The 24,248-nt window shown below is 47.8% G+C and overlaps 1 protein-coding gene and 1 long non-coding RNA gene across 2 annotated transcripts in view; both read right to left on the bottom strand.

Moving 5' to 3' along the window:
• LOC104679297 overlaps positions 1 to 15,236 on the bottom strand; it is a 52,215-nt gene extending 36,979 nt beyond the window's left edge. The window contains exon 1 of the long non-coding RNA XR_004053642.1: positions 14,955 to 15,236. This is a non-coding gene — a long non-coding RNA (uncharacterized LOC104679297). The remainder of the gene's footprint in view (positions 1 to 14,954) is intronic.
• A 5,565-nt stretch (positions 15,237 to 20,801) lies between these two features.
• SWAP70 (switching B cell complex subunit SWAP70) overlaps positions 20,802 to 24,248 on the bottom strand; it is an 85,848-nt gene continuing 82,401 nt past the window's right edge. Inside the window, exon 12 of the mRNA XM_010384826.2 lies at positions 20,802 to 23,900. Coding sequence (XP_010383128.1) covers positions 23,794 to 23,900 — 107 coding nt within the window. The 3' untranslated portion in view covers positions 20,802 to 23,793. The remainder of the gene's footprint in view (positions 23,901 to 24,248) is intronic.

The following is a 24,248-nucleotide window of genomic DNA, read 5'->3' as shown; positions in this document are numbered from 1 at the left end:
ATGGCTCACATTTTCTGCCCTGGTGGGTTTCCTCTCAGGCCAAGCCTCCCCCTTTTTGGTAGAAGCTCTTGACTTTGAAGTGGAGTTGTTGTCTGGGGTAATACCCAAAGTTCATTGCCTCGTGCCAAGAAAATTAAGGACACGGACATACACAAGGAGTGAGTTTAAGAGCAGAGGTTTACTAGGCAAAAGAAAGAGAACAGCTAGCTCTGTCCTTCAAGAGAGCCTGGCCCACAGTGGAGTGCACTGGATTTTATAGACAGGCTTGAGGAGGTGGTATCTGATTACACAGGGCCCAAAGATTGGTTGGACCAGGTGTGACATTACATAGTGTCCAGGGAATCTGACCGCCCCACCCTAATCTTATTTTGCAAATGAGGTCTTTGCTTGACTGGCGCCATCTTGTCTGCTCCTTATGGTATGCATTGCTGGCAAAGAAAAGGGAAGATGGAGCTGTCATGTTGGATATGCCTAGTCCTGGGTAGCTTTTTCCTATTGGCACAGATGCTGGCATTCACCCGTGCAAACTTGCAGCTTGCTTGTCTATGTCTGCAGCTCAATTTTACAGGCTGCTCTTTGTTAGAAAATTATTTGGACGCTTCTTTTCATTAAAAGGAAAACCTTACTAAGGACTTCCTTACCCTATGCCTAAATAATTTCTTCTTAACTCCTATATCAGCTTTATTCAGGATTTGGTTTAGTGATAAAGCCGCCTTTTTAAGGACTGTACGTCCTCCTGGAATGATAAAAGGGTTTTTATCTTTTGGTTTAAAGACAAGTGCTTTCTGGATTGAGTACTCTGGTTTCTCCAGAATCCATGTTCTGTCTGCAAGACATGTCTTCTCTGGTAAATTTACTTTTGTTTCTTTCTGCGTTGTGATGGTCAATACTGAGTGTCAACCTGATTGAATTGAAGGATGCAAAGTATTGATCCTGGGTGTGTCTGTGAGGATGCTGCCAAAGGAGATTAACATTTGAGTCAGTGGGCTGGGGAAGGCAGACCCACCCTTAATCTGAGTGGGCACCATCTAATCAGCTGCCAGCACAGCTAGAACATAAAGCAGGCAGAAAAATGTGAAAAGAGAGACTGGCCTCGCCTCCCAGCCTGCATCTTTCTCCCGTGCTGGACGCTTCCTGCCCTGGAACCTCAGACTCCAAGTTCTTCAGCTTTGGGACTCAGACTGGCTCTCCTTGCTCCTCAGCCTGCAGACAGCCTGTTGTGGGACCTTGTGATCATGTGAGTTAATACTTACTAAACTGCCTTTTATATATATCTATTCTATTCTGTTCCTCTAGAGAACGCTGACTAATACATGCATGCATAATTTAATTTTTTTCTACATTCCTGGGTTAACATTTTTGTGAACACTTTTATCTTGGTTTCATTTTGGTTTGGTTACATGAATCTGTAAATGATTTGGCTCCTTTCCCTTGCTTGTTTCTAAAAATCTTCTGAGAGCAAAAATAAATATTCTAAATGGCGGGTGCAGGATGGCTATTTAAAAGCCACTAGGACAGTCACCACTACCTAAACATGGGTCCAAACTCTTGACATTCTCTGCCAGGATTTATGGGATTTTCTTTGCTCTCAAGAGATTAATAAGAAATTAAATGGGATTCTCAAATATTAAGGCATGCCAAGGTTTTCTGAGACTCCAGCCAGCTACATATTATGGTCTATCTCATGAATATATTTAAACTAATGGGCCAGGTGCAGTGGTTCACGCCTGTAATCCCAGCAATTTGGGAGGCCGAAGCAGATAGATCACTTGAGCCCAGGGGTTCAAGACCAGCCTGGGCAACATGACAAAGCGCCATCTCTACAAAAAATATAAAAATTAGGCAGGCATGGTGGCATGTACCTGTTGTCCCAGCTTCTTGGGAGGCTAAGGCCCGAGGATTAATTGAGCCCAGGAGGTTGAGGTTGCAATGAACCATGATAGCACCACTGTATTCTAGCCTGGGCAACAGAGCGAGACCCTGTCTCAAAAATAAAAACAACAACAACAAATACTAATGGACAAATCATATCAAGGAAAATTCAGAGCTCAAATGATCTGGCATGGTGGCTCATGCCTGTAATCCCAGTACTTTGGGAGGCCAAGGCAGGTGGATCACTTGAGGCCACAAGTTTGAAAAGAGCCTGGCCAATATGGTGAAACCCCATCTCTGCCAAAATTACAAAAATTAGCCAGGCGTGGTGGTGTATGCCTGTAGTCCCAGCTACTTGGGAGGGTGAGGCACAAGAATCACTTGAACCCAGGAGGCAGAGTTTGCAATGAGCTGAGTTCATGCCACTGTACTCCAGCCTGGGTGACAGAGCGAGACTCTGTCTCAAAAAACTAAAAATAAGAGTCATAATTTGAACTCTCTAAAAAACACTACAACTATAGTGTTAACATCACAGTCTACTCCTTGTGCCACACAGATCTTTACTCTCCACCAGGTTTAGGGAGAAGTTCTTCCCCATTTCCCTTGGGCCTCTATTCCCAAGGGGAACTCAGAAGAATGCAGGAGGTCTGTGGGACTAACTATGGCCCCTACCAGTGAAGTTAATCTTGGAGCCATAACTGGCCTTCATTCTTTCCCTCTTCCACTATCTATTCTGAATTCCCTCCACCCTCAACAACTTCCTCAGATGTTGGTGGTTTACCTGGTGGTGTGAGCCAAACCTTCATTCTGGGGGTGAGCGGAGGGGGAGGGAAGGGGATAAATGCTAAATAATCAAACCCTTCTCAGGGTTGCTGCACATCCTTTCACAATTACAGTGGGGCTACCTGGAGGTGCCCAGTGGATCACACCTCTACACACATTCCTCCTGCCCTCATTATGCAGGAGCAGCCTTGCCCCTTCCTGTTGATCAGGGGCAGTTATCCCTGCCAGTATGATGACTCTTCTTCTTGTCTGCTGGTTTCTGAGCACGAAGAATCCCAAGTGCCCTGCAGCAGCCACAAACCATAGTTTAATAGGACCTTGGCCATCATAGTGTCCCCCAATTAAGTGCTGTGTGGAATTCCATGCCTTTGGATCAGGCATTCTGTATGTCCCTGGAAAGTGATGCTAACTAAGGCTCTGTGGTGAGGAAAGGCAAACCCATGCCCAGCATAAGTCTCTATCCCTGTAGAGATGAACCATTGGCCCTTCCAGAATGGAAAGGGCCTGATGCAGTTGACTTGCCCCAAATGATGTGTTGGTCTCAAGGAATAGTGCCATTTCAGGGGCTCAGCATTGGTCTCTGTTGCTGACACACTGGACATTCAAAGGCCCCTAGGCTTTTCTGCCATATCACATCACAGTGATCTCCAAAAGCCCTCTTTTTTTTTTGAGACGGAGTCTCCCTCTGTCGCCCAGGCTGGAGTGCAGTGGCCGGATCTCAGCTCACTGCAAGCTCCACCTCCTGGGTTTACGCCATTCTCCTGCCTCAGCCTCCCAAGTAGCTGGGACTACAGGCGCCCACCACCGCACACGGCTAATTTTTTGTATTTTTTAGTAGAGACGGGGTTTCACCGTGTTAGCCAGGATGGTCTCGATCTCCTGACCTCGTGATCCACCCGTCTTGGCCTCCCAAAGTGCTGGGATTACAGGCTTGAGCCACCGCGCCCGGCCCAAAAGGCCTCTTAAAGAAGGGCCATGATGATGCTTTGAGCTCCAAGTGTTAATGTCAACTCAAACTCTGCATCTACTACTCAAAATGTCTTGTTATCCCCATTTCTCTAGTGAATGATCACCTAAAGGGCCATAGGTCTCTTTGGGGGGAAAAATGAAGGAATCATTGTGGCATACACTTGCTGCAATTCTGCAAAGTCCTTCCTCTTAGAGAGCTGGCCACCTCTTTAGTCAATAGTTCTCAAACCTAAGCTAATTTTCAGATATAGAACCATTCATTTCTAAGGGAAGCACCTGTGAGGGACAATGGGCAGGGAGGCTAGAGAGGTTGGGAGGGCTGTCAGACCATGATGGGGGTGGACTGCTGTGAAAGAGAGAGGGAAGGAAGGAACAAATATGTTGAATAAATTATAAACATCTGGTGCATACTGGGCACTGAATGGCTCCCAAGGAATCTCTGGATGAATACAGTACAGCTCAGCCCCCAAAGAACTCACAATCTAAAGTAGACACAGACTATTTGTCTTAAGCAGAATAATCCCCACCCCCCTTCCCTGAAGATGTCCATGTTGTAATCCCTGGAACTTGTGAATATGTCATCTTACATGGCAAAAATTAAGGTTGCAGATGAAATTAAGGTTGCTGACCGAGACATTATCCTGGATCAGTCCAATGTCATCACAAGGGTCCTTATAAGTAGAAGTGGGAGGCAGAAGCAAATGTCAGAGAAAGACCCAACAGGAAACTCAATAGGAGAAAGACTTAATGAGCCACTTTCTGATTTTGAAGATGGAAGGAGGACGGATGTGAGCCAAGAATGTGGCAACCTCTGGAAGCTAGTAAAAGGAAGAAAATGGATTCTCCCTCAGAGTTCCAGAAATGAACATAGCCCTGCCAACACCTTGATTTTAGCCCAGTAACACCCATTCTGGACTTCTGGCCTCCAGAATACTAAGAATAAATCTGTATTGTTTTAAGCTGCTAAATTTGTAGTAATTATTACAATAGCAATAGGAAACTAATAGGACTATATAATGAACCACAGTGATTCGTGCAATTGCATTGTATTTGTACAACAGCTGTGTACAGGGGGCAGGAGCTCAGAACAAGCAAATTGGATAGGGGATGGCCTAGGGAGAAATAAGAGTGAGACAGAGGGGCAGAGGTGCAATGTGATATGCAGAGGCAGCTGCTGCAAGGCCAAGAGGGACACTCACACATGCAAACATATAATCCTGTGCACACACATGCAACACAAACAAGGGCATACATGTTCTCACATATACACACCCTAGTGTTATTGGCACTTACACATGCAGACTCTTTCTGACACAGGCCCACCCACTGCCTGGATTCCACCTGTTTTTGGTGACCTCTCTTGTATTAGTCCATTCTCATGCTGCTAATAAAGACATACCCAAGGCTGAGTAATTTATAAAGGAAAGAAGGTTAATTGACTCACAGTTCAGCATGGCTGGAGAGGCCTCAGGAAACTTACAATGATGGTGGAAGGGAAAGCAAACATGTCCTTCTTCACACGGCGGCAGCAAGAAGAAGTGCTGAGCAAAAGGGGGGAAAGCCCCTTGTAAAACCATCAGATCTCGTGAGAACTCACGATCCCAAGAACAGCATGAGGGTAACTACCCCCATGATTCAATTACCTCTCACTGGGTCCCTCCCATGACATGTGGGCATTATGGAAACTACAATTTGAGATTTGGGTGGGGACACAGCCAAACCATATCAAGTCTGTCATCTCTGAACACCATATTTCCTGAGGGCAGCTGAATTTAGCAGGTGGGGACAGGGCTTGTCTACCACGGCTCCATCACTAGCCTTCACCTGAACAGGAGGTACACTGGGAGGCTGAGACTCACCAGTGGGGGGGCAGCTGGAAATCATTTACCTGCCCAGCATTTTAGTATGTGCGGTGTCAGGGTAAGCCCTGACCTTGCACATGTTCTCCCAAATCTCAGTCTCTCCCCTCACAGCTGTATGATGGAACCTATTATAAATGAGCTGGTCACCCAAAACCAGTGTGTCCATCTTCCTATGCATTTATCTGTCCATTTTCATTCATTCAACATACATTTATTGATGCTTCTTCTGTGTTAATGCCTGCTCCTGGATACTTTGGACCCCAAGTAAAATAAGCTACTATCCAAGATATGATTTCTGGTATAACCAGAGCTATGATAGGGTGAGAGCAAGTAGGAGCCTGCAGAAAGATGGGAGGAGCTCATAGCCCAGCCTTGGGGTAAGAGACGACTTCCTGGGTAAATGACATTTCGGCCAAGTAGTAAAGAATAAGATCACTGGGCAAAGGTGAAATCAGGAGGAGCAAGGAAAAGAAGTTAAGTCAGGTTTGTGATGTGTATTTTAGAAAGATCTCCCTGGTGAGGATGGTGAACTGGGACTGGGAGGAAGGCAGGCCAGTGAGCAGCTGCTGTAATTATCCCAACCTGAGAAGGCAGTTGGGCTAGATAGACGTGGGAGCCCCAGAGACATGCCTGAGGTGGTATCTGTAGGATGTAGGGCCTAACTGATGGGGACAGAGGGGATAAAGGGAGAGAGGGACAGCTGAAGACTGACAGGTTGATGCCTGGGACATCTAAGAATGGCCCCAGTCTCAGAGTCAAGTGCCAGGAGTAAAGAAAGGTTAACCAGGCTGGGGGCACCCAGGCCCTGGTGCTGACTTCAGCAGCAGGCATATGCTTCCTTGGGGAGGAGTCAGCTGGTAGAGAGGGTATGTGCAGCACTTCCTGGATCTGGGAGGGGTTCCCCAAGTCACACACACACACACACCAATCACACATCTTCTTGGCTTAGAGAAAGAAGTTAAGTAGCCCCTCCCCATTTTAACAGCTGAGGAGTCCATGATTTCAAGAGGTTAAATGACCTTCTCCAAGGCCACAGAGCAGTGCCTGATGGAACTGGGATTTGAACCCAGGCTTGTCTGACTACATCCTGTGCTCTTCTCCCCAGTACCAACAGGTCAACCAGGCCAGTCTTGGCACCAGAGAATTAAGAATACAGGGGACCTCTGACCTCTACGTCACACCCAGTCTGGCCAGGCCACTTACAGGGCCATTCAAAGCCAGGACTGCCTCACCCTCTTAGACAATGGACCAGGACATAAAGTTCTTTTTGTGGGTAGAATAAGTTTGGGCCCTCCAAGGAGAGGCGGAAAGGCCCCACAGCTAACTTAGCCCTCTCATACCCACTCCACACCATGGCCACCCACCGCACAGCTGGAGCACCTAAGTAGTGCATCTCCTAGTCGGCAGGTGAGCAGGAGGAGCCCAGGCCCAGCCCAGTTCAGCACATCCCCATGTCACACAGCTCAGCCATAGCTGGGCCTTCCAGGAAATCCAGACCTGGGCAATTAGAAACAGAGAGCTCAGGGCTTAGAATGAGATACTCTGCAGGATCCTGGTGAGGATCTGGCCCTGTCTGAGCCTATTTCCTCATCTGTAAAACGTGAAGTTAGGCTTATTTATCCTACAGCTCCCACAGCTGCAATGGTCTTTTTGCATCTCCTCTGCAGTCCCTGGCCTCATCCAAGCCTAAGAGTTGAACAACAGATGCCTGGTCCCTACGGAAAGCCCCCAACTCTGGCCTCAGCAGATCCACCTCCTCACTCCCCACAGGTCCCCCGAGGTTCAGTGCAGCCCAAGCCAGAAGAATGTGAACCATTCCCGGCATCTCCTCCCCTGTGGCCAGCCCAGAGAGGGGCTGGAGCCTCTGGGCCCTTCTGACAGGAAATTAGCTGGGCCTGGCCTTCCCCACTACCAGCTGCTCTGCTGACCCCGACCCTGTGTTTTCTGAAACTTGATACTGCAAATTTCAAAGCCTCTTCTCCATTCCCTGGAGGCCTGGCTGAGCTGTGTGTCTAGTGGGGCCTCCAGCCTACGCGTGGGCCTGCCTTCCTGTCCTGGAAAGGGCCCTGGCTAAGAGTGGGGCAGGGAAGCCTGAGGCCCAGCCCCTGCCATGACCCTGAGCAGGGCCTACCCCCAGGCGATTCATTTCCCCATCTCCAACCCCAAATATTTCTTTATTTATGTTACGTGCAGAGTGGCTGCAACATGAAGAATGGGTTGGAGGGACACAAGAGGGGCAGTGGAGAGACCACCTCAGATGCAACTGTGATGTTTCAGGGAAGAGATGGTTTGGACTAGGATGGGATGGTGAAGATGACAAAAACTGTAGACTCAAGAGATATTTAGGAAGTAAGATGAAGAGATACTGGTGATGGTTTGGCCATGAAGGCTGAGGGACACAGGTGTCAAAGGGCCTGCTAGGTTTCTGAGTTGCCCACCTGAATGGATGGTGGTATCTCTCCCTGAGATGGTGAACACCAAAGGATGACCAGGGTTGGGTTGAGGAGGGAAAATATCCTGTTTGGCCTTAGTTAGAGGCTGAGGCGCCTTTGAGCTGTCCCAGTGAAGAGGCTGAGCACTTGGATATCCAGAGAGGAATAAGCTGAAGATACTTATTTGGGAGGGAGAAAAGTAGATGGTAGGTAAGGACATGGATAAAGCTGCCAAGAAGGAAGAGTATTAAGTAAGAAAAGAGCCCAGCCTGTGCCTTAAGGACACTAATGTTCAATGGCCAGGTAAAGGAGGAAAAACCTGGAATAGAGGGTGAACAGAGAAAGAGCAGCTGAAGATATAGGAAGAACCATAAGCATGTTGTGCCTTGCAATGAATGGAGAAGTGTTTCAAGAAGCAAGAGAATGTTTGGATGCTGCTGGAAAATCTAAAAAAAAGAGGAGAATGTAAAATGCACTTTGGATTTAGTGTCCTGAAGGTCACCTCACCAGTGTTTTAGGGAGGGCTGTTTCGGTGAAGTGAAGCCTCTACGCCAGACTGTCATGGACAGGAGGCACGTGAGGTGTGAGGAAAGAGACAGTGCTCTGGAGACGTTTGACTGTGGGTGAGAGGAGGGTGGGGCAGTAGCTGCAGTAAGACAAGGAGTCAAAGAAAGGGGCTTTTGTTGTTTTTTAAGGTAAGTGAGATTCAAGCATGTTTAAATGTTGATTAGCAGAATCTTGTTCAGATGAGAGGTTGACAATGCCTAAGAAAACAGGGACAACAAACATAAAAGTGTTTTTGACAGAGCAGGAGGGCTTGCCAGGGCCCCTCAGCAGGGTAGGGCTCAGAGGGAACATGTCCAATGCTTTGAAGCTGGCTCCTGGGCACTAGGCTGGCTGTGGCACTGTCTCTGAGTGCTCTATATGCCCCACAGCCAAGGCCAGCACCCTTGGATGGCCAAGTACATGTACCTTATGGACCCTATTCAACCCTAGTTGAGGATGGCAGGGGTTAGAGATGACCGGACAGACCATGGTGGGCCGTGATGTCCTAAACAAGGGTGCTACATCCCTGGGAGAAGAGCCATGGGCCTCTAGGCCTATTGTGGACATTGAGCCCATTGCCAGTGACAGGATGCCTGGAGCCCTGCTGGATGGCATCCCTAAGTCCAGGGTCCCCAGATGCCTCCATTCCAGCTTGGCAATACCATGTTGGCTCTACTGGCATGGGACACTCCCAGGCATACCACAGGGTAGTGGTTCTCAGAGGACGGCCTCTAGACTGGGAGTATCAGCATTACCTAGAAACTTGGAAATGCAAACTCTGAGGCCCCAACACAGATCTATCAAATCAAAAACTCTGGAGGTAGAGTCCAGCAGTGTGTGTATAACAAAGTTTCCAAGTGACTTTGAGGTACCACTTCTCTAAGATATCAAGCCTTTCATCCCTCCATTTGCTGTCCGTCGAGTAACCTAAAATTCACACATCTACCAATCTAAACAGCCATCATCCAACTGTCCATTTCTCAGTGCAATTCAACCATCTGTCCTAGTCAGTCTGAGCTGCTGTAACAGGACATCCACAGACTGGGTGGCTTATAAGCAACAGAAACGGATTTCTTGCTGTTCTGAAGGTTGGAAAGTTCAAGATCAAGGCACTAGCAGATCTGGTGTCTGGTGAGAGCCTGCTTCCTGGCTCACAGAGAACTAGCTATCAACAATCCACATTCACATTCTGTCCAGCCACCTGTGCCTCTCTATCTAATCTCATGTAATCTAGTCTATCGTCAGCCTAAATAGTCATCATCCTAAATATTTCTTTATTTATGTTACAAACATCTACTCACTATCTTCACAACTCATTTATGATACAAAAGAATATCTAAGCTCTGGTACCCACCACACCCACCTCCCCTTTCTAAGGAAAACAGACACAAACATTTCTTTCTGCTTAAAGTTTCAGGATCATATCATGTGTATTAAGTGAAATCAGTTCTATTTCTCTGGGGAGCAACCCTGACTGGACAAGGGGCAGGTTCTTGGGGTTCCTCAACTAAAGGCAACTGTGTTTGTATGTGTATAATCTTAATATATATACACACACACATATATAGTAGCTTAACTATTACATACAGATATGATATATTCTATAGATATAGATCTGTCACACATATGTGTACATATATAACTTCAATAGCTTGCCATAAAACTCTGCCCAAATGAGGTTGTCTGTACTGAATGGTGACAGACTTAGCCAGTCATAAACATTCTCTTCCTTCATTCTCTTCCTTGGAGAGTATGAATGTTTGGTATCACTGAGAAGTCAGGTCACTTCAAGCTCCAGTTCTATCCTAACAATGGTAAGCTATGTTCCAGTTTTCAATGAAGCCTGCTGAATACGTCTGCTTTGAAAGAGTGGGATTTAGAGTGACCTTACAGCTCAGACAGAAACAACTGTGCTGGGGGCATGACTCTGCAACCCCGCATTTAGCCCTCATTATCCAAGACAAATGTCAAGCTGCCTCTGCTGGAGGGTGGAGCTAGATGACCACACTATACCACATATCCTACTTGTCCACAGCTGATTTGAGCAGGGCCACCTCACCAGAGGGAGGTAGCACCCATATCCCATCCATCAGCAAATCCTGATTACCTTCAAAATAAATCCTAAACTGGACCACTTATCACTGCCCTCACCACTGCCACCCTGGTCCAAACTACCAACATCTCTCACCTGGATTTCTGCAGTCGCCTCCTAAATGGTCTCACTGTTTGCCCCCCTTTCCCGCCTTGTCCCTTTCAGTCTATTCTCATCACAGTAGCCAGAAAGGTCCTTTTTAAAATCTAAGATCATGTCATTTCTCTGTTCAATATCCTCCAATGCCTCCCCTCCTTCTTACAGTAAAAGTCTAAGTCCTCACAATGGCTTGTAACACACTTCATGATCTGTCCTGCTACCCGTCTGACCTCATCTTCCACCATCCTCCCCGTGTTCACACAACATCAGCCACACCAGCCTCACTGATGTTCCTCACACAGTGCCACAGAGTTCCCACCTCAGGACAATTGCACTTGCCATGCCCTCTTCCTAGAGCATTCTTCCCCCAGATATCTTCACGGCTCACCCCCTCAATTTCTTCAGATTTCTGCTCAAATATGACCATATCAGGGACACCCTCTCTGAGTATCCTACATGCAGCAGAAACCCAACCCCTCCCCAAACTGCTCCCTGCTTTATTTTTTCCATAGCATTTAACGTCAGCTCACATATAACTGCCTACTGTCTCTCTCTCCTCATTAGAAAGTATTCTTCATAAATGCAGCAACTTTGTTTTGCTTGCTGTCTATTTTTCAACACGTAGGAGCTTTGTTGAGGTACAAAGAGTCACATAAATAAGCACTTGGTAAAAACGTGTGGAAGGAATGAGTACGAGTGGCTGAGAGTAGACCATGAGGAAGAAAATCAAGCAGAGGGAGCCTGCTGAGACAGGAATGAGTACAGAGAAATGTGGGAAAGAGAGGAACCTTGAGGTCCTCGGGAGATGGAGAGAAGAGCTGCTGTTCCTGACTTTCCAGTTCCAATCTTCACAAGGCCTGAATGTCAGTGCTCTCTGCAAGGTTGTCCATTGTATTCTCACAATTGTACCCCTCATTCTTAAAAACATTTGGAGTTTTCTTTGTTCCTGGCAACAAAAACAACCTTGACTTGAGCAGTGTCCTTCCAACCATCCATCCACCCATCTCTCCATCCCCACATGCCCTCCTAATCATTTATACTTCCTTTTTATTCCTTTTTTTTTTTTTTTGAGACAGAGTTTCACTCTTGTTGCCCAGGCTGGCATACAATGGCGCAATCTCAGCTCACTGCAACCTCCACCTCCCGGGTTCAAGCGATTCTCCTGCCTCAGCCTCCTGAGTAAGTGGGATTATAGGCATGCACCACCACGCCTGGCTAATTTTGTATTTTTAGTAAAGACAGGGGGTTTCACCATGTTGATCAGGCTGGTATCAAACTCCTGACCTCAGGTGATCCTCCTGACCTCAGGTGATCCGCCTGCCTCGGCCTCCCAAAGTGCTGGGATTACAGGAGCCACCGTGCTTGGCTGATCACTTACACTTCTAACCATCTGTCTACAGATCAGTCCACTAGTCCGTTCATCCCTATAAGCATCCATTATCCTAGAGTCCAGCCATCACCCATCGATCCATGTAACCAACAACTATCCATGCATATGTGGATGGATAACCTCCTTTCATAACCTCCAGGTAGAGTGGAGTCAGCTCATGAAGGATCTCATCACAGGGCTGAGGCCATCCAACTTTAATGCTGAAAAGTGGGAAGCTATGGAAGGATTTTGAACAGGAAAGTTATATAGTTGGATCTGTATTTTAGAAAAATAACTCTGGGCCGGGCGCGGTGGCTCAAGCCTGTAATCCCAGCACTTTGGGAGGCCGAGACGGGCGGATCACGAGGTCAGGAGATCGAGACCATCCTGGCTAACACGGTGAAACCCCGTCTCTACTAAAAATACAAAAAACTAGCCGGGCGAGGTGGCGGGCGCCTGTAGTCCCAGCTACTCGGGAGGCTGAGGCAGGAGAATGGCGTGAACCCGGGAGGCGGAGCTTGCAGTGAGCTGAGATCCGGCCACTGCACTCCAGCCCGGGCGACAGAGCAAGACTCCGTCTCAAAAAAAAAAAAAAAGAAAAAGAAAAATAACTCTGACATCTATGAGCAAGATACTTACTGTCTAAAGGCAGGAAGACCAGTTGGGGTAATATTAAAATATTCCAGATGATGAATTAGGGCAGAGGCACAGGGGCTTCAGAAAAGAAGATTCAAGGGAGAGACAGGGAAGCAGGTCTGGGAACAAGCCCAAGCCAGAAGGGCAGGCCTAGACAAAAAACTGCCTAACAGGGGGCCTCAGTTTTGCAACCACCAGCTCAGCCCAGGCACTGTGTTTGCCCCAGATCTCAAGTGGGACCAGGCCTCTTGCACATTCTGCACATTTGGGGCAGAGTTCCCAAGAAGCCCAATCCAGAACCAGTCTTCACTGGGCCCTTCAGCAGAGCACTCTGTCCTACATCTCAAGTCTCTAAGTGATATGTCCAGAGTACACATTCCCCCACCAACTCATCTCACAGCTCAGCCCTGGCTACAGAAAGCAAGGGCCTCTTCTCTGTTCATTTTCTTCAACTCCTCAGAGGTTGGGCCTCTGGCCCAGTGAAGTCAGGGTCTGGGAGGTAGCCCTGGCTCCCTGCCCGCCCACAGAGGCTATATTTGGAGCAAGACAACTCCCTCTGGACACAGAGCTTGGGACCCACCCTGCAGGGCTGCCCCAACCAATTTTACCCAGTATCCATGCAGTGTGATTGTCACTCACGTTTTCACTTGTTAGTTCATTCATTTGTTTACTCATTTATTCATTCCACAAACATTTATTGATCTGCTGGTATGATGCAGCAGGTACAACAGGATGTGCGGTGGGCGCATATCTGTATATGTGTATATATGGTTCTCTCTAAGCAGGGATGGCAGAACATACTCTGGGTGCCCTCCCTCAGGGTTCGGTGGTGATGATGACTCACACTCAGGTGTATATGGATCTGTGGGGACCTGTGTGCAAGTGCATGCTGGCACGTGCTCTCTGAGGAGGTAGCTATGACTCAGTGGCACGTGGCATCTGTGGGTACCTGTGTGGATATGTGTCTGAGTGCAGGCATGAGCATAGACGCTAGCTCCTCAGGGGGTGGGGGAAGTGGTTGTGACTCAGCTGCACATGGTGACTGGGAGCCTACAAGCCAGCTATGACTTTATGGCTTTGCTTATTTGCCAAGCCAAACAGTTAGTGTTGGGCACAAATATTCTATCAGAATGTGCATGGAATAAGTCCTGAGCCAGCGACCTCCAGCAGGCAGGAGAGACTCAGTAGTCTTGGCCCAGCAGCATGTGTCCCCCACCTGCCCCCTCCACCGTAGGTATACAGGTCCTACCCTCCCCTCTTCGTCCTCTCCACTCCTGCCTCCTGGAGACTCAGCGAGCGCGTCCCTCATTGACTCTACATCACCCCTCACCCACCGGTCCCAGGTGCACACACGAGACCAGGCCCAGAGGTACAGGGCTGTGGCCGTCAAGCTGCCAGCCCAATCCATTTTTCTACCATACCAAAAACCCCTTCTTTTCCAGACCCCATGACGGCGTCTTACTCCAACATCCTAGCCCCAGTTGTAGGCTCGGCAAGCCCGCTCCAGGGCCCACTTCCCATCTCGGCGGCCGCAGACCCGCTGCCTCCCCATCGGCGCGGCCCCATCTTCACCTCTGAGCTCCTTGCCCCTCTCTCCCTGGCTGTCTCTGTCCTTATCTGTCCCGAGTCTATCTTTGTCTCTTCTCGAGCCGGACTGTCTGCAGCAGAGGCTTCACCAGAGTGGAGGTGCTGACAGAGTGGGGGTGTGGGCAGGACACTCTGTGTCCCTTCTTGAGCCTTATCGGGAAAACTTAAGTCACTGCTCAGGGCTCAGACTGGAATTTCGCCCTAGATGACCTTGCTGGGTCTGCCGGGGGCCTCCGCGGGGACAGCCAGGGTCAAAAGAGTCAGGAAACAGGCCCCTGCTTGTGGGCCGCCAGCCCGCCCTCATCCCAACCAGGCCGCCTGCAGCGCCCTCCGCGGGAGACGCCGGGGAGGGGAGAGAAGGGAGAAGACGGGAGGGGCAGCCCCGTCTTGGGCACTCGTAGGGACCAGCAGGAGGCCTTGTGGGGCTGGAGTCGTGACCACGGATGCCGCAAGGCCACAGGGCCCTCCTCGGGGTCCCGGCCGGAAATCCTCAGGGGCCCGAGGAGGAGCCCGGGCAGCCACCTGACCACCTCCCCGCAGGCCGCAGGCAGGCGGCGCGCCGTACCCGCGGGGAATGCGGGAAGAGGCCTTCGCGTCTGGACACCTGGGCTTCGTCCCAGAGCCGTCACTGCTGTGTCCCCTTGAGCAATTGCCTAGCTCCCTAAGCCTCACTTTTCACACCTGGAACATAGGAAAATTGCGCCCACCTTCTGGGTCGTGGCAGATAAAATGAGTTCACGTCAGGGCTGGCTCTCAGGAGGCGCTCAGTGCCCGTGGCTTTCCTCCCCGGTGAGCAGAACCCCGGGGCAGCTACCCGCGCCCTGGCACCCAGAGCGGAGCAGCCAGGAGCGGAGCCGCCACCGCACACCCGATCCGACCCGACCCTGGTCGGCCCTGCGCGCCCCGGTCGGGGATGGAACCTGCGGGCGCGGCGCACGCCTGCCACCTGCCGGCGAAGCCACCTGGCCGCCCGTCCCGCCCACGGCCGCGCGCGTGCGCAGGCCTGCACCACCCAGTCGCCCCCACCTCGCCGCGCCCCGCCTCCCTCGCCCAGGGACCCCCTAGGCCACGCCACGCCCCTCCAGCAGCCCAGCGAACCCCCTTGGCCGCGCAGACCTGCGCCACCAGGTCGTTTCCTCCCCTCCTTCCCTCGAAAACGTGTGCATTTCGTTACCCTTACACCTGGAACCGAGGTCATTTCAGGACCTCCCAAGAAGGGTCAGGATGGTGGGATTAGCCTCAACGGGGCGCGGACGCAGGTTGCGCGGTTAAACCGCGTGTTGCTGTTTCAAACAAACCTAAATGTAGGCCTGGAAGGCTGTGTACTGAAATCCTAGCGCTAGGTTGGTGCAAAATTAATTGCGGTTTTTGCCATTGTCGGTTGTCTGCAGAGTGAGATTATGGCGAAGCATTTTTTTTTTTTTTTTTTTTTTTTTTGAGACGGAGTCTCGCACTGTCGCCCAGGCTGGAGTGCAGTGGCCGGATCTCAGCTCACCGCAAGCTCCGCCTCCCAGGTTCACGCCATTCTCCTGCCTCAGCCTCCCGAGTAGCTGGGACTACAGGCGCCCACCACCTCGCCCGGCTAGTTTTTTGTATTTTTTAGTAGAGACGGGGTTTCACCGTGTTAGCCAGGATGGTCTCGATCTCCTGACCTCATGATCCACCCGTCTCGGCCTCCCAAAGTGCTGGGATTACAGGCTTGAGCCACCGCGCCCGGCCAGCATTTTATTTTTTTACATACCTGCTTTTTCTCAAATTTCCATATTGGGTATGTATTGGTGATAAGGAAAAAAAAAAACTACAAAAGTTATTTTTTGAAGAAAAAAAAAATCACAGGGAGAGACAGAGGGGGACAAACTGGCCTATCAAGGGGATTTCTGGAAGTTAACTTTCTAGTATCTCTGTTTGCATATAGACTCCCAGGGCCCCCTGGGAGAAATGGAGAAATAAAGCCCAGGACTTGAGGCATTGGGGTGGATGGTCCATCTTTCACATATGCTGGGATTAACTTCCTTTAAGATAAAAGAAAGGCAAGAGTTCCCAGCCTTATTAGGGTAACGTGGGGTAGAGCCTCCAAATAAACCAGAAACTCTTGAGAGTTGAGGTGGTCAGTCACTGCTGTCTGGTTCAAGCTCTGATTGGACCCAAGGGGACCAGATCCAGGATATATTTGAGAACAAGGAATTTATTTCAGAAAGGGGCCACTCAAAAGCCAGCATTTACTAAGAACCTGCTTGGTACAGGGTGCTGGAACTACCACAACAGGCTGCCCCTGCCCTTAAGGAGTTCTGGGCTGACTTTTGGGAAAGTTCATCAGAAGTGACGGGTAGTGAGTGAGGCAGATCAGCAGGAACATTACAAGCCGCAGGAACCGTCATCGGCTGATACAGGCCCTGGGAGGTAGAGTGGAGAACAGCTCTGGCCCCCACAGTTAATGGCCACCAACGGAGTGACAGGACCCTTGAGGGGAGAGCAGAGGCTGGAGGTCCTTGGGGTCTACTGGGAGGTGGCAGTCACAGGCTCTTGGGTCCTCTCCACAGCCTCGCTGGAACTTTCCAAAGAGCAGGTGTGACTGGGGAAGTGTGTTGCTGGGCTGTTGCCCTCACCTAGGACCTCATCTGTTCACTCATCCATTCACAGATTTGCCAGATACCTGCCTTTGCCGGACACCTCAAAAGTTACAGACCTGCCTGTGGACATGCATAGAGCACCTGAGGTATTTCCCAAACTCTCCAGTAGTAGCCTTGAATGGCTGACCTACCGCAGTCACCTGCCAGATCTTCTCAGAACTGGCCAGCCCACCAGCAACATGCCCATTAAGTGGCCTGGCCCAGCCCAGATGGAAAACCCCCCTCCACATGACTTTCTAAAGAACATGCATGAAGACAAAACACCAGGTGCCTCAGGTGTGACACCGTGAGGACACATCACCTGTACAGTATCCTAACCCACCCAAGATGACACAGTAAGATAAAACCACAGTAGAGCCCAGGCCTGTTTGACTCTGATGTCCAGGCTCCTTTCCAACTTAGTGCCCTAAAGGCCTGATTGGGGTGGAGGTAGGGAGGAAGATTCAAGCACTGACTGCTTGTAGCCCAGGCTGGGAGGGCAACAGCTTTAGAAAAAAAAGCCATTCATTGCTTTAACCATCTTCCAGCTAACTGCAGTCAGATGTACAAGGCCATGGGGCTCTGGGATGAAGTCTTCCACCTCTACACCTTGTAAACAAGGATTCCAGACACACCCTCCAAATGGGAATGGAGACACATGTTTGGCAGAGTTGGACAGTGACGCTGGTCTCTTATCAGCCTGGACTTTGAGGGGAGTGGAAAACCGATGAGTTTGGAGGTGCAGCAGCCCTGGTATCCCCTGAAACCAGCCTGTGGGAGGACAGTCTTCCCAGGGGAGCTGCTCAGGATGGTCCTGCTCCATGCATCAGGAAGAAAATGGAACCTGAAAACAGAGGGAAAATGCAGAAAGTGGGGCAGGGAGGCTGCTCCCTGAAACCCCCATGGGTTGCTGGTTCAAGCAGAAAGTGTTGCTGAAGGGGAACAGGGTGTTGCTGAAGGCAGGGTGAAATGGAACAGGAAACGAGAACTTCCGATGAGGAGGAGGGGGCAGTGGGCTGCAGAATGGGGTTTGCTAGACAGAGTTTTCCTCTACCCACTCCTAAAGTCCTGCTGGACCTCAGCTGGCCCCTGTGAACTGCTGTTGGGGATTTAAACAAAGTCCTGCATTCCTGTGGGTGCACAACCCTAAGAGACCATGGACTGCGTCTGTGTGGTGGGAACAGGAAAAGGCGGATGAGTGTAGCCCCGCTTGGAATTTAGTGTCCACCACAGATGTATCCACTACCCAGGGCCAAAGACTCGGGAGCCTCAGAAGCCTCAATGGAAGCTGAGCACAGGACTAGAAAGTGTCAGGGCCCTCCTCTGCATGTAGGGGTGGCACATGGCAACCAGCTGGGTGATGGGGAACTGAGAAATTAAATGTTTGACATAAAAATGTAATCAGGACCTGAGAGGAGGTGGGTAGTATAATGAACAGCATCCTAGAAGTCCGGTACAGATTTCGCATGTCCCCTTCTAGTTCCTTCTCTGCAAATTGAAACGTGAGTCCAGGTGCAGTGGCTCACGCCTATAATCCCAGCACTTTGGGAGGCCGAGGCGGGTGTATCATTGAGGTCAGGTGTTCCGAGACCAGCCTGGCCAACATGGTGAAACCTGTCTACTAAAAATACAAAAATGAGCCGGGTGTGCTGGCACATGCCTGTCATCCCAGCTACTTGGGAGGCTGAGGCAGGAGAATCCCTTGAACCTGGGAGGCAGAGGCTGCAGTGAGCTGAGATCACACCACTGCACTCTAGCCTGAGCATCAGAGCGAGACTCCATTGGGAAAAAAAAAAAAAAAAAAATTTAAAGGTGAGCCAGTTCAGGCATTCTAGAGGCACTGCAGTTACAGACAGTAAACTGCACAAATCCTGGGTGTAAAGTTGATCGTTTTTTCCTATGTAACCACCATTTACAGCATCCCAGAAAGTTCAAGTGTCCCTTCCCAGTTTACAGTCACCCGCCTCCCACCCTCACTTCTAAATCCACTGATTAGCAGTGTCTTGGAAATTTATATGGAATCATATAGTATGTGCTCTTTTGTGTTTGGCTTGTTTGCTCAACATGATGTCCATGAGATTCAGCCATGTTGTTGCATCTCTCTGTAATATGTTAATTTTATGTTAGTTTAGGTGTAGTATCCTTTGTCTGGATATACAATTCGTCTATTCTCTACTGGTGGGTATTTGGGTGTCTCTGGTTTGGGGCCATTATAATAAAACTATTGTGAATCTTCTTATACAAGTTTTTTGGTGGACACCAGCCTCACTTCTCTGAAATGAGTGGAAACTGCTGGGCCAGAGGGTAGCTGTTGTTTTTAGCTTTAGTGGATATTGCCAAGTAGGAAGTAGGGAGGTGATTATTACAGTCTCTAATATATAATGAAAGGAGTAGAGGGGGAAAGAGAGGAAAGAAATAGAGATTCCATAAACTATTCCCAAGACTGATCCTTTAAGAAATCTGGAGCACCTCCTGAGCTGCACTGTAAAAGCTGAGGAGTGCCTCTTCCCACCTTTTCATTACGTCTTGACCTTATTCACCGGATCCTCACCCCATTAGGGCAGCTGTGCCTTGCTGGAACTACCCAGAAGGTTGCAATTAAGGCTTGGCCAGTTAGAACAAGCACAAGCGCTGTGCAGGACACATCACCACCTGAGTGGCAAATGGGAACATTCATTCCTCACAAGCTGCTAAATGGTGCTGACAGACTCACCCCGTGTTTCAGCACCTGGAAAGAAATCAGGGTTATGGCAGCTTTTACACTTCACGCTTCAGCAACTTGCATCATAGTCTTTAAAATATATCCAAAGCAACCCCCTCCAGAGGCTCTGGGTGTGTCAGAGGTCCCTGCCCTCTGCTCTCTGCCAGCTCACAGAGAAACAGGCATTCTCCCTTCCAGGTGCTCCTCATTTGCACCGAAGAGGTCAGTCAACTCCTAGGACATCTGAAAGGCAAGTGTTCTGGATAACAGAACTTGCCTTTCTGTGGAGCAGGTTTTCTCAATCTTGCCACTACTGACATTTTAGTCCGGATAATTCTGTTACTGGGGGCTGTCCTAGGCATTGTGAGATGTTTTGCAGCATCCCTGGCCTCTACCTACACGATGCCAGCAACAGTCCCTCCAGTTGTGACAACCAAAAATGTCTCCAGACATTGCCAAACGTCCCCTGGAGGGCAAAATCACCACCAGTTGAGAACCACTGTGATAGAGAAAGAAGAGTTTGTTTTTTTTTATTTTTGAAATGTAGTCTCGCTCTGTTGCCCAGGCTGGAGTGCGGTGGCGCGATCTCAGCTCACTGCAAGCTCCACCTCCTGGGTTAACACAATTCTCCTGTCTCAGCCTCCCAAGTGGCTGAGACTACAGGCGCCCGCCACCGCGCCCGGTAATATTTTTAGTAGAGACAGGGTTTCACCGTGTTAGCCATGATGGTCTCAATCTCCTCACCTCGTGATCTGCCCGCCTCAGAAAGAACAGTTTTTAAACACACCAACCAGTGTCCTCTCCCTCCCTCCAAGAGGGAAAGATCAGCTTTCCAATATACACTCAAGCTGGACTTAGTCCACAATAGGCATTTTATCTTGGCAACAATGTAAACCACAACAACAAACAAAAAGCCACATGGTTTACTCTGGTGAAAGAAAAACTGAAAGGCATAAAAAGAAAACTAAGGAAAACAGAGGTAAGAAAATTTTAAGGTAACAGCAACAATGAATGATAAATCATCTTTGTAAGTTCCCGTTTGTGAGCTGACACATCAGCCATGGCTTGCCCACATTCGTGACTCAAACACCAAAGATGAGGCCATAGCTAACTTCTTGGGTTCTAAACTCCAAACCCAGTGTTTTCAGGAAGTGTCCCTAAACCAAAGTCCATCTCATTATATGAAAATACATACAGATACACCCAACTTTACCCCCACTGTTTTATTAAATCAGACAGTTAAATGTATATTCTGGTATTTTTAATTTTCTTACTGGGTCCATTTTACTTAAAAAAAAAATACAAAACATTTTTAATGTATCTTAGAAAAATCAGCAAAAATTTGAGAAACTTGAGCATATTACATTGTACAATGGTTTCATACTAATGTTTTAAAATCATAAATATTTGGTTTCCTCTCAACATAGCACATCACAAAAATACATTTCAAAAACTTTTTTCATGTATAATTCCTGTGAATGATCATATCCCTACTTATTAAGGAAAACACCTGATGACAAGCACTCAAACAATCCTGAAGTTTTCTGTACAGTAATTACAAAAGTAAAACCAAGAGTTCTGTTGGCCCTTTGACAGGTGAAACCATTTTAAATATTAGGAAGAATTCACTTAGTATCAAAATATAATTCCAAATGGGATACACTTAGTTCACTTCTTTGCCATCTTTGATTCACAAGTATCTATCTTAGCCAAAGCACTGTTTAAAAGGATTTTGCCTTCTAGACATAGTGCCACTGAAAACCAAGATGTAATAACACTACGCATTAAACAGAAAGCTTTTGCGCAACCACATATATGACTGCTTGGTCATGTCAAGGTCCACATGTGACCAGACAGCAGGCAGTCCTTAGGCGGATGACCAGGGGCCAGGCAGTGAGGTCTTCAAGAACCCAGGGCTAGAGCAGCTAAGCCCCAGGTCATGTTATCAGCTACAGTTGTGGAATAAGCCAGGTTTAAGGAAGGACATTCTGCAAAAGTGAGGGGCCTATTTCACAACTTCTAGAAGTAGAAATTCACATATTCCATCATGACCCTCCCCACCATGCAGAGACTATTTGACTCCCAAGGCCACACTGTTTCCATCCCATAGATTTCACATAGGTGACTAGGTTCTTTGTAAAATACTTTTTCCTCATTCTGGAATGACGGATACTGGAGTCTTCTGGTGTAATGTGCAATCAAACCACAGGAAAGGTTCCATTCCTTACCTAAGTCTCGTTGGCCTATACACCTGCCAGCTACTGAATAAAATGGTAATACTGATAAATGTCTGGGCAGAAATCCAACACCCAAATCAGCTGGCAAATTTCAAAGGCACATGATACAAAAATATTTTAGACAATAAACTTTATAAAGGCAACTATAAGAAATCATTAAATAAAGTTACATTTTTATTAAACAGCCCAAAATCTTAACACAAATACCTACAGACCATTTCTTCATTGGCAAATATTTTCCTGTCATAAAAGGTGATAATTTATGGGATTATATTCCAGTTTCCTCTCATGTAAATAAATACATACACTGAAACCTCTAATACCACTCTCTCTCGATGTATACATCTGTTTGGAATTGCTTTCTTAGTATGCACTCAGCAAGCACTAGCATAAGAACACCTGAGGTTCTCTGTCCTCATTTAATACTTGTAGAGAGAAAAGGACTGTATTCTACTGAATTCTGCCCTTTTTTGCAACAACTGAATTATCCTCATATTTATTTACAATTTTAAGCTTGATTGCTGTCCATGGAGTTACTGTTGCTTCTCAATTATAACTAGTGTTAGAAGGCTTGATTTCATAAATGTTCTTTTTAATCTAAAGATAGATAGAAAACCTTCCTTAATACTCCTTTCAAATCAGATGCATATAAACTATGATCCCAATTTCCCTGTTACACTTATTTCTATTGGATATTTTCTCCGTTGTCACTATAGAGGAAGGGAAAAGGCAGAAAAGCTGCCCACCTAACAAAGGCTAACATTATGGCTAGGCTAATATATTGACATGCTATCATCTTTATGATGTTTTGAATCTAACTAGCAGACATACAGTCAACTTCCTGTTAGCCATGTGCATCTCATCTGCTTTCTTTATGATCCAAATAATTTTCATTTCAAATTAGCTTCTTTCTACTACTCAGCATAATCCTCTCACAGCCTGGCATATACCTGGTAGCACATCATTCAATGAGAGAGTATGAGAGAAAATTAGGTTGACAATATGGGGCAAAGGGGTAGTCTCCTTTAAGGTGAGGGGAAAGGAGATGGGAATGAAACATGCCACGTGTATGATGGTTAGGGAAAGAAGTATCTTAGCAGAAGCTAGAAAACCTCTACTAACAGGATTACATTCCAAAAGGGCAACCAGGAAATGGCAGTGACTCCGTGACTTCTCTGTCAGAGCACCAATGGTCAAAGGCATTCCATGCCAAGTGTCAGGGAATGGAAAGCAAACCGGCCAATCTAGTTTAACAGCACATACTCAGAGAAGGAAACAAAGGAAACACGCTGCCAAAGGAAAGAGCTAACATCCAGTCCACAGAGGTTCTGAGTACCCAATGGCAGTGAGCCCCTCCAAACTCTGCAGAGCTGACTGTGCTGTCTGCACCCTGCCTCATTTGGGGAAGAATCTGAGAGAGCTAAAAGACAAATTTCAGAAGGTGATGTTTTCAAAGAAAGAGTAAATAAACAGCTTGACAATGTTGACTTTTTTTTTTTTTCTTTTCAGGTAGCCCTTGTTTGCAGGAAGATAAATAAGAAGGCTTCCTTAGGATATTGATGCACTTGGAGAGGCATGGAAGGAAGAATAGTTAAAAGCAGCAAAGCCTTTTTTTTTTTTTTTTTTTTAGATGGAGTCTCACTCTGTCACCCAGGCTGCAGTACAATGGCATGATCTCAGCTCACTGCAACCTCCGCCTCCCAGGTTCAAGTGATTCTCCTGCTTCAGCCTCCCAAGTAGCTGGGATTACAGGCGCCCACCACCACGCCCAGCTAATTTTTTTTTTGTATTTTTAGTAGAGAAGGGGTTTCACCAGGTTGGCCAGGCTGGTCTTGAACTCCTGACCTCAGGTGATCCACCCACCTCGGCCTCCCAAAGTGCTGGGATTACAGGCGTGAGCCACCGCACCCGGCCCCCAAAGCCATTTCTTTTGTCTTTAGCGTAAAGCTCCCCTGCCATGCAGTATCTACATAACTGATGTGACTGCCAGCAAGCTCAGTCACTCTGTGGTCTTTTTCTCTTTCCAGTTCTTCTCTCTCTCTTCAAGTTCTGCCTCAGTGAAAGCTGCAGGTCCCCAGTTAGTGATCAGGTGAGGGTTCTTTGAACCTAAGAGACAAACATGCTTTAAATACAGGAAGTATTGTATTCTTCAGGGTACCCCATAATTTTTCTACAGACAAAATAGTAACTTTCCTACTTTATTTCTTCTTTGAGGAACATCCATAAATGTCATACCAGCTAAAACAATTAGAAGATGTATACCGAGGGGATTAACTGGGCACTCTTACCTGTTAGGGGATAAGGTTTTCAAGAGAAACTTACCCTAAACAGCTTTTTTTTTTTTTTACATTTGGGCTAAAAAAGTTTCTTTAGTACAATTCAAATACACAAGTGAAACAGAAAAATAAATTTAAAAATAAATATATGGGCTGGGCACAGTGGCTCACGCCTGTA

Source organism: Rhinopithecus roxellana, chromosome 15 (genome assembly GCF_007565055.1).
Source record: "Rhinopithecus roxellana isolate Shanxi Qingling chromosome 15, ASM756505v1, whole genome shotgun sequence".
In the NCBI taxonomy this organism is placed as follows: Eukaryota; Metazoa; Chordata; class Mammalia; order Primates; family Cercopithecidae; genus Rhinopithecus; species Rhinopithecus roxellana.
The sequence above is the reverse complement of the archived record's forward strand: the minus strand, read 5'-3'. Positions and strand labels throughout refer to the sequence as shown.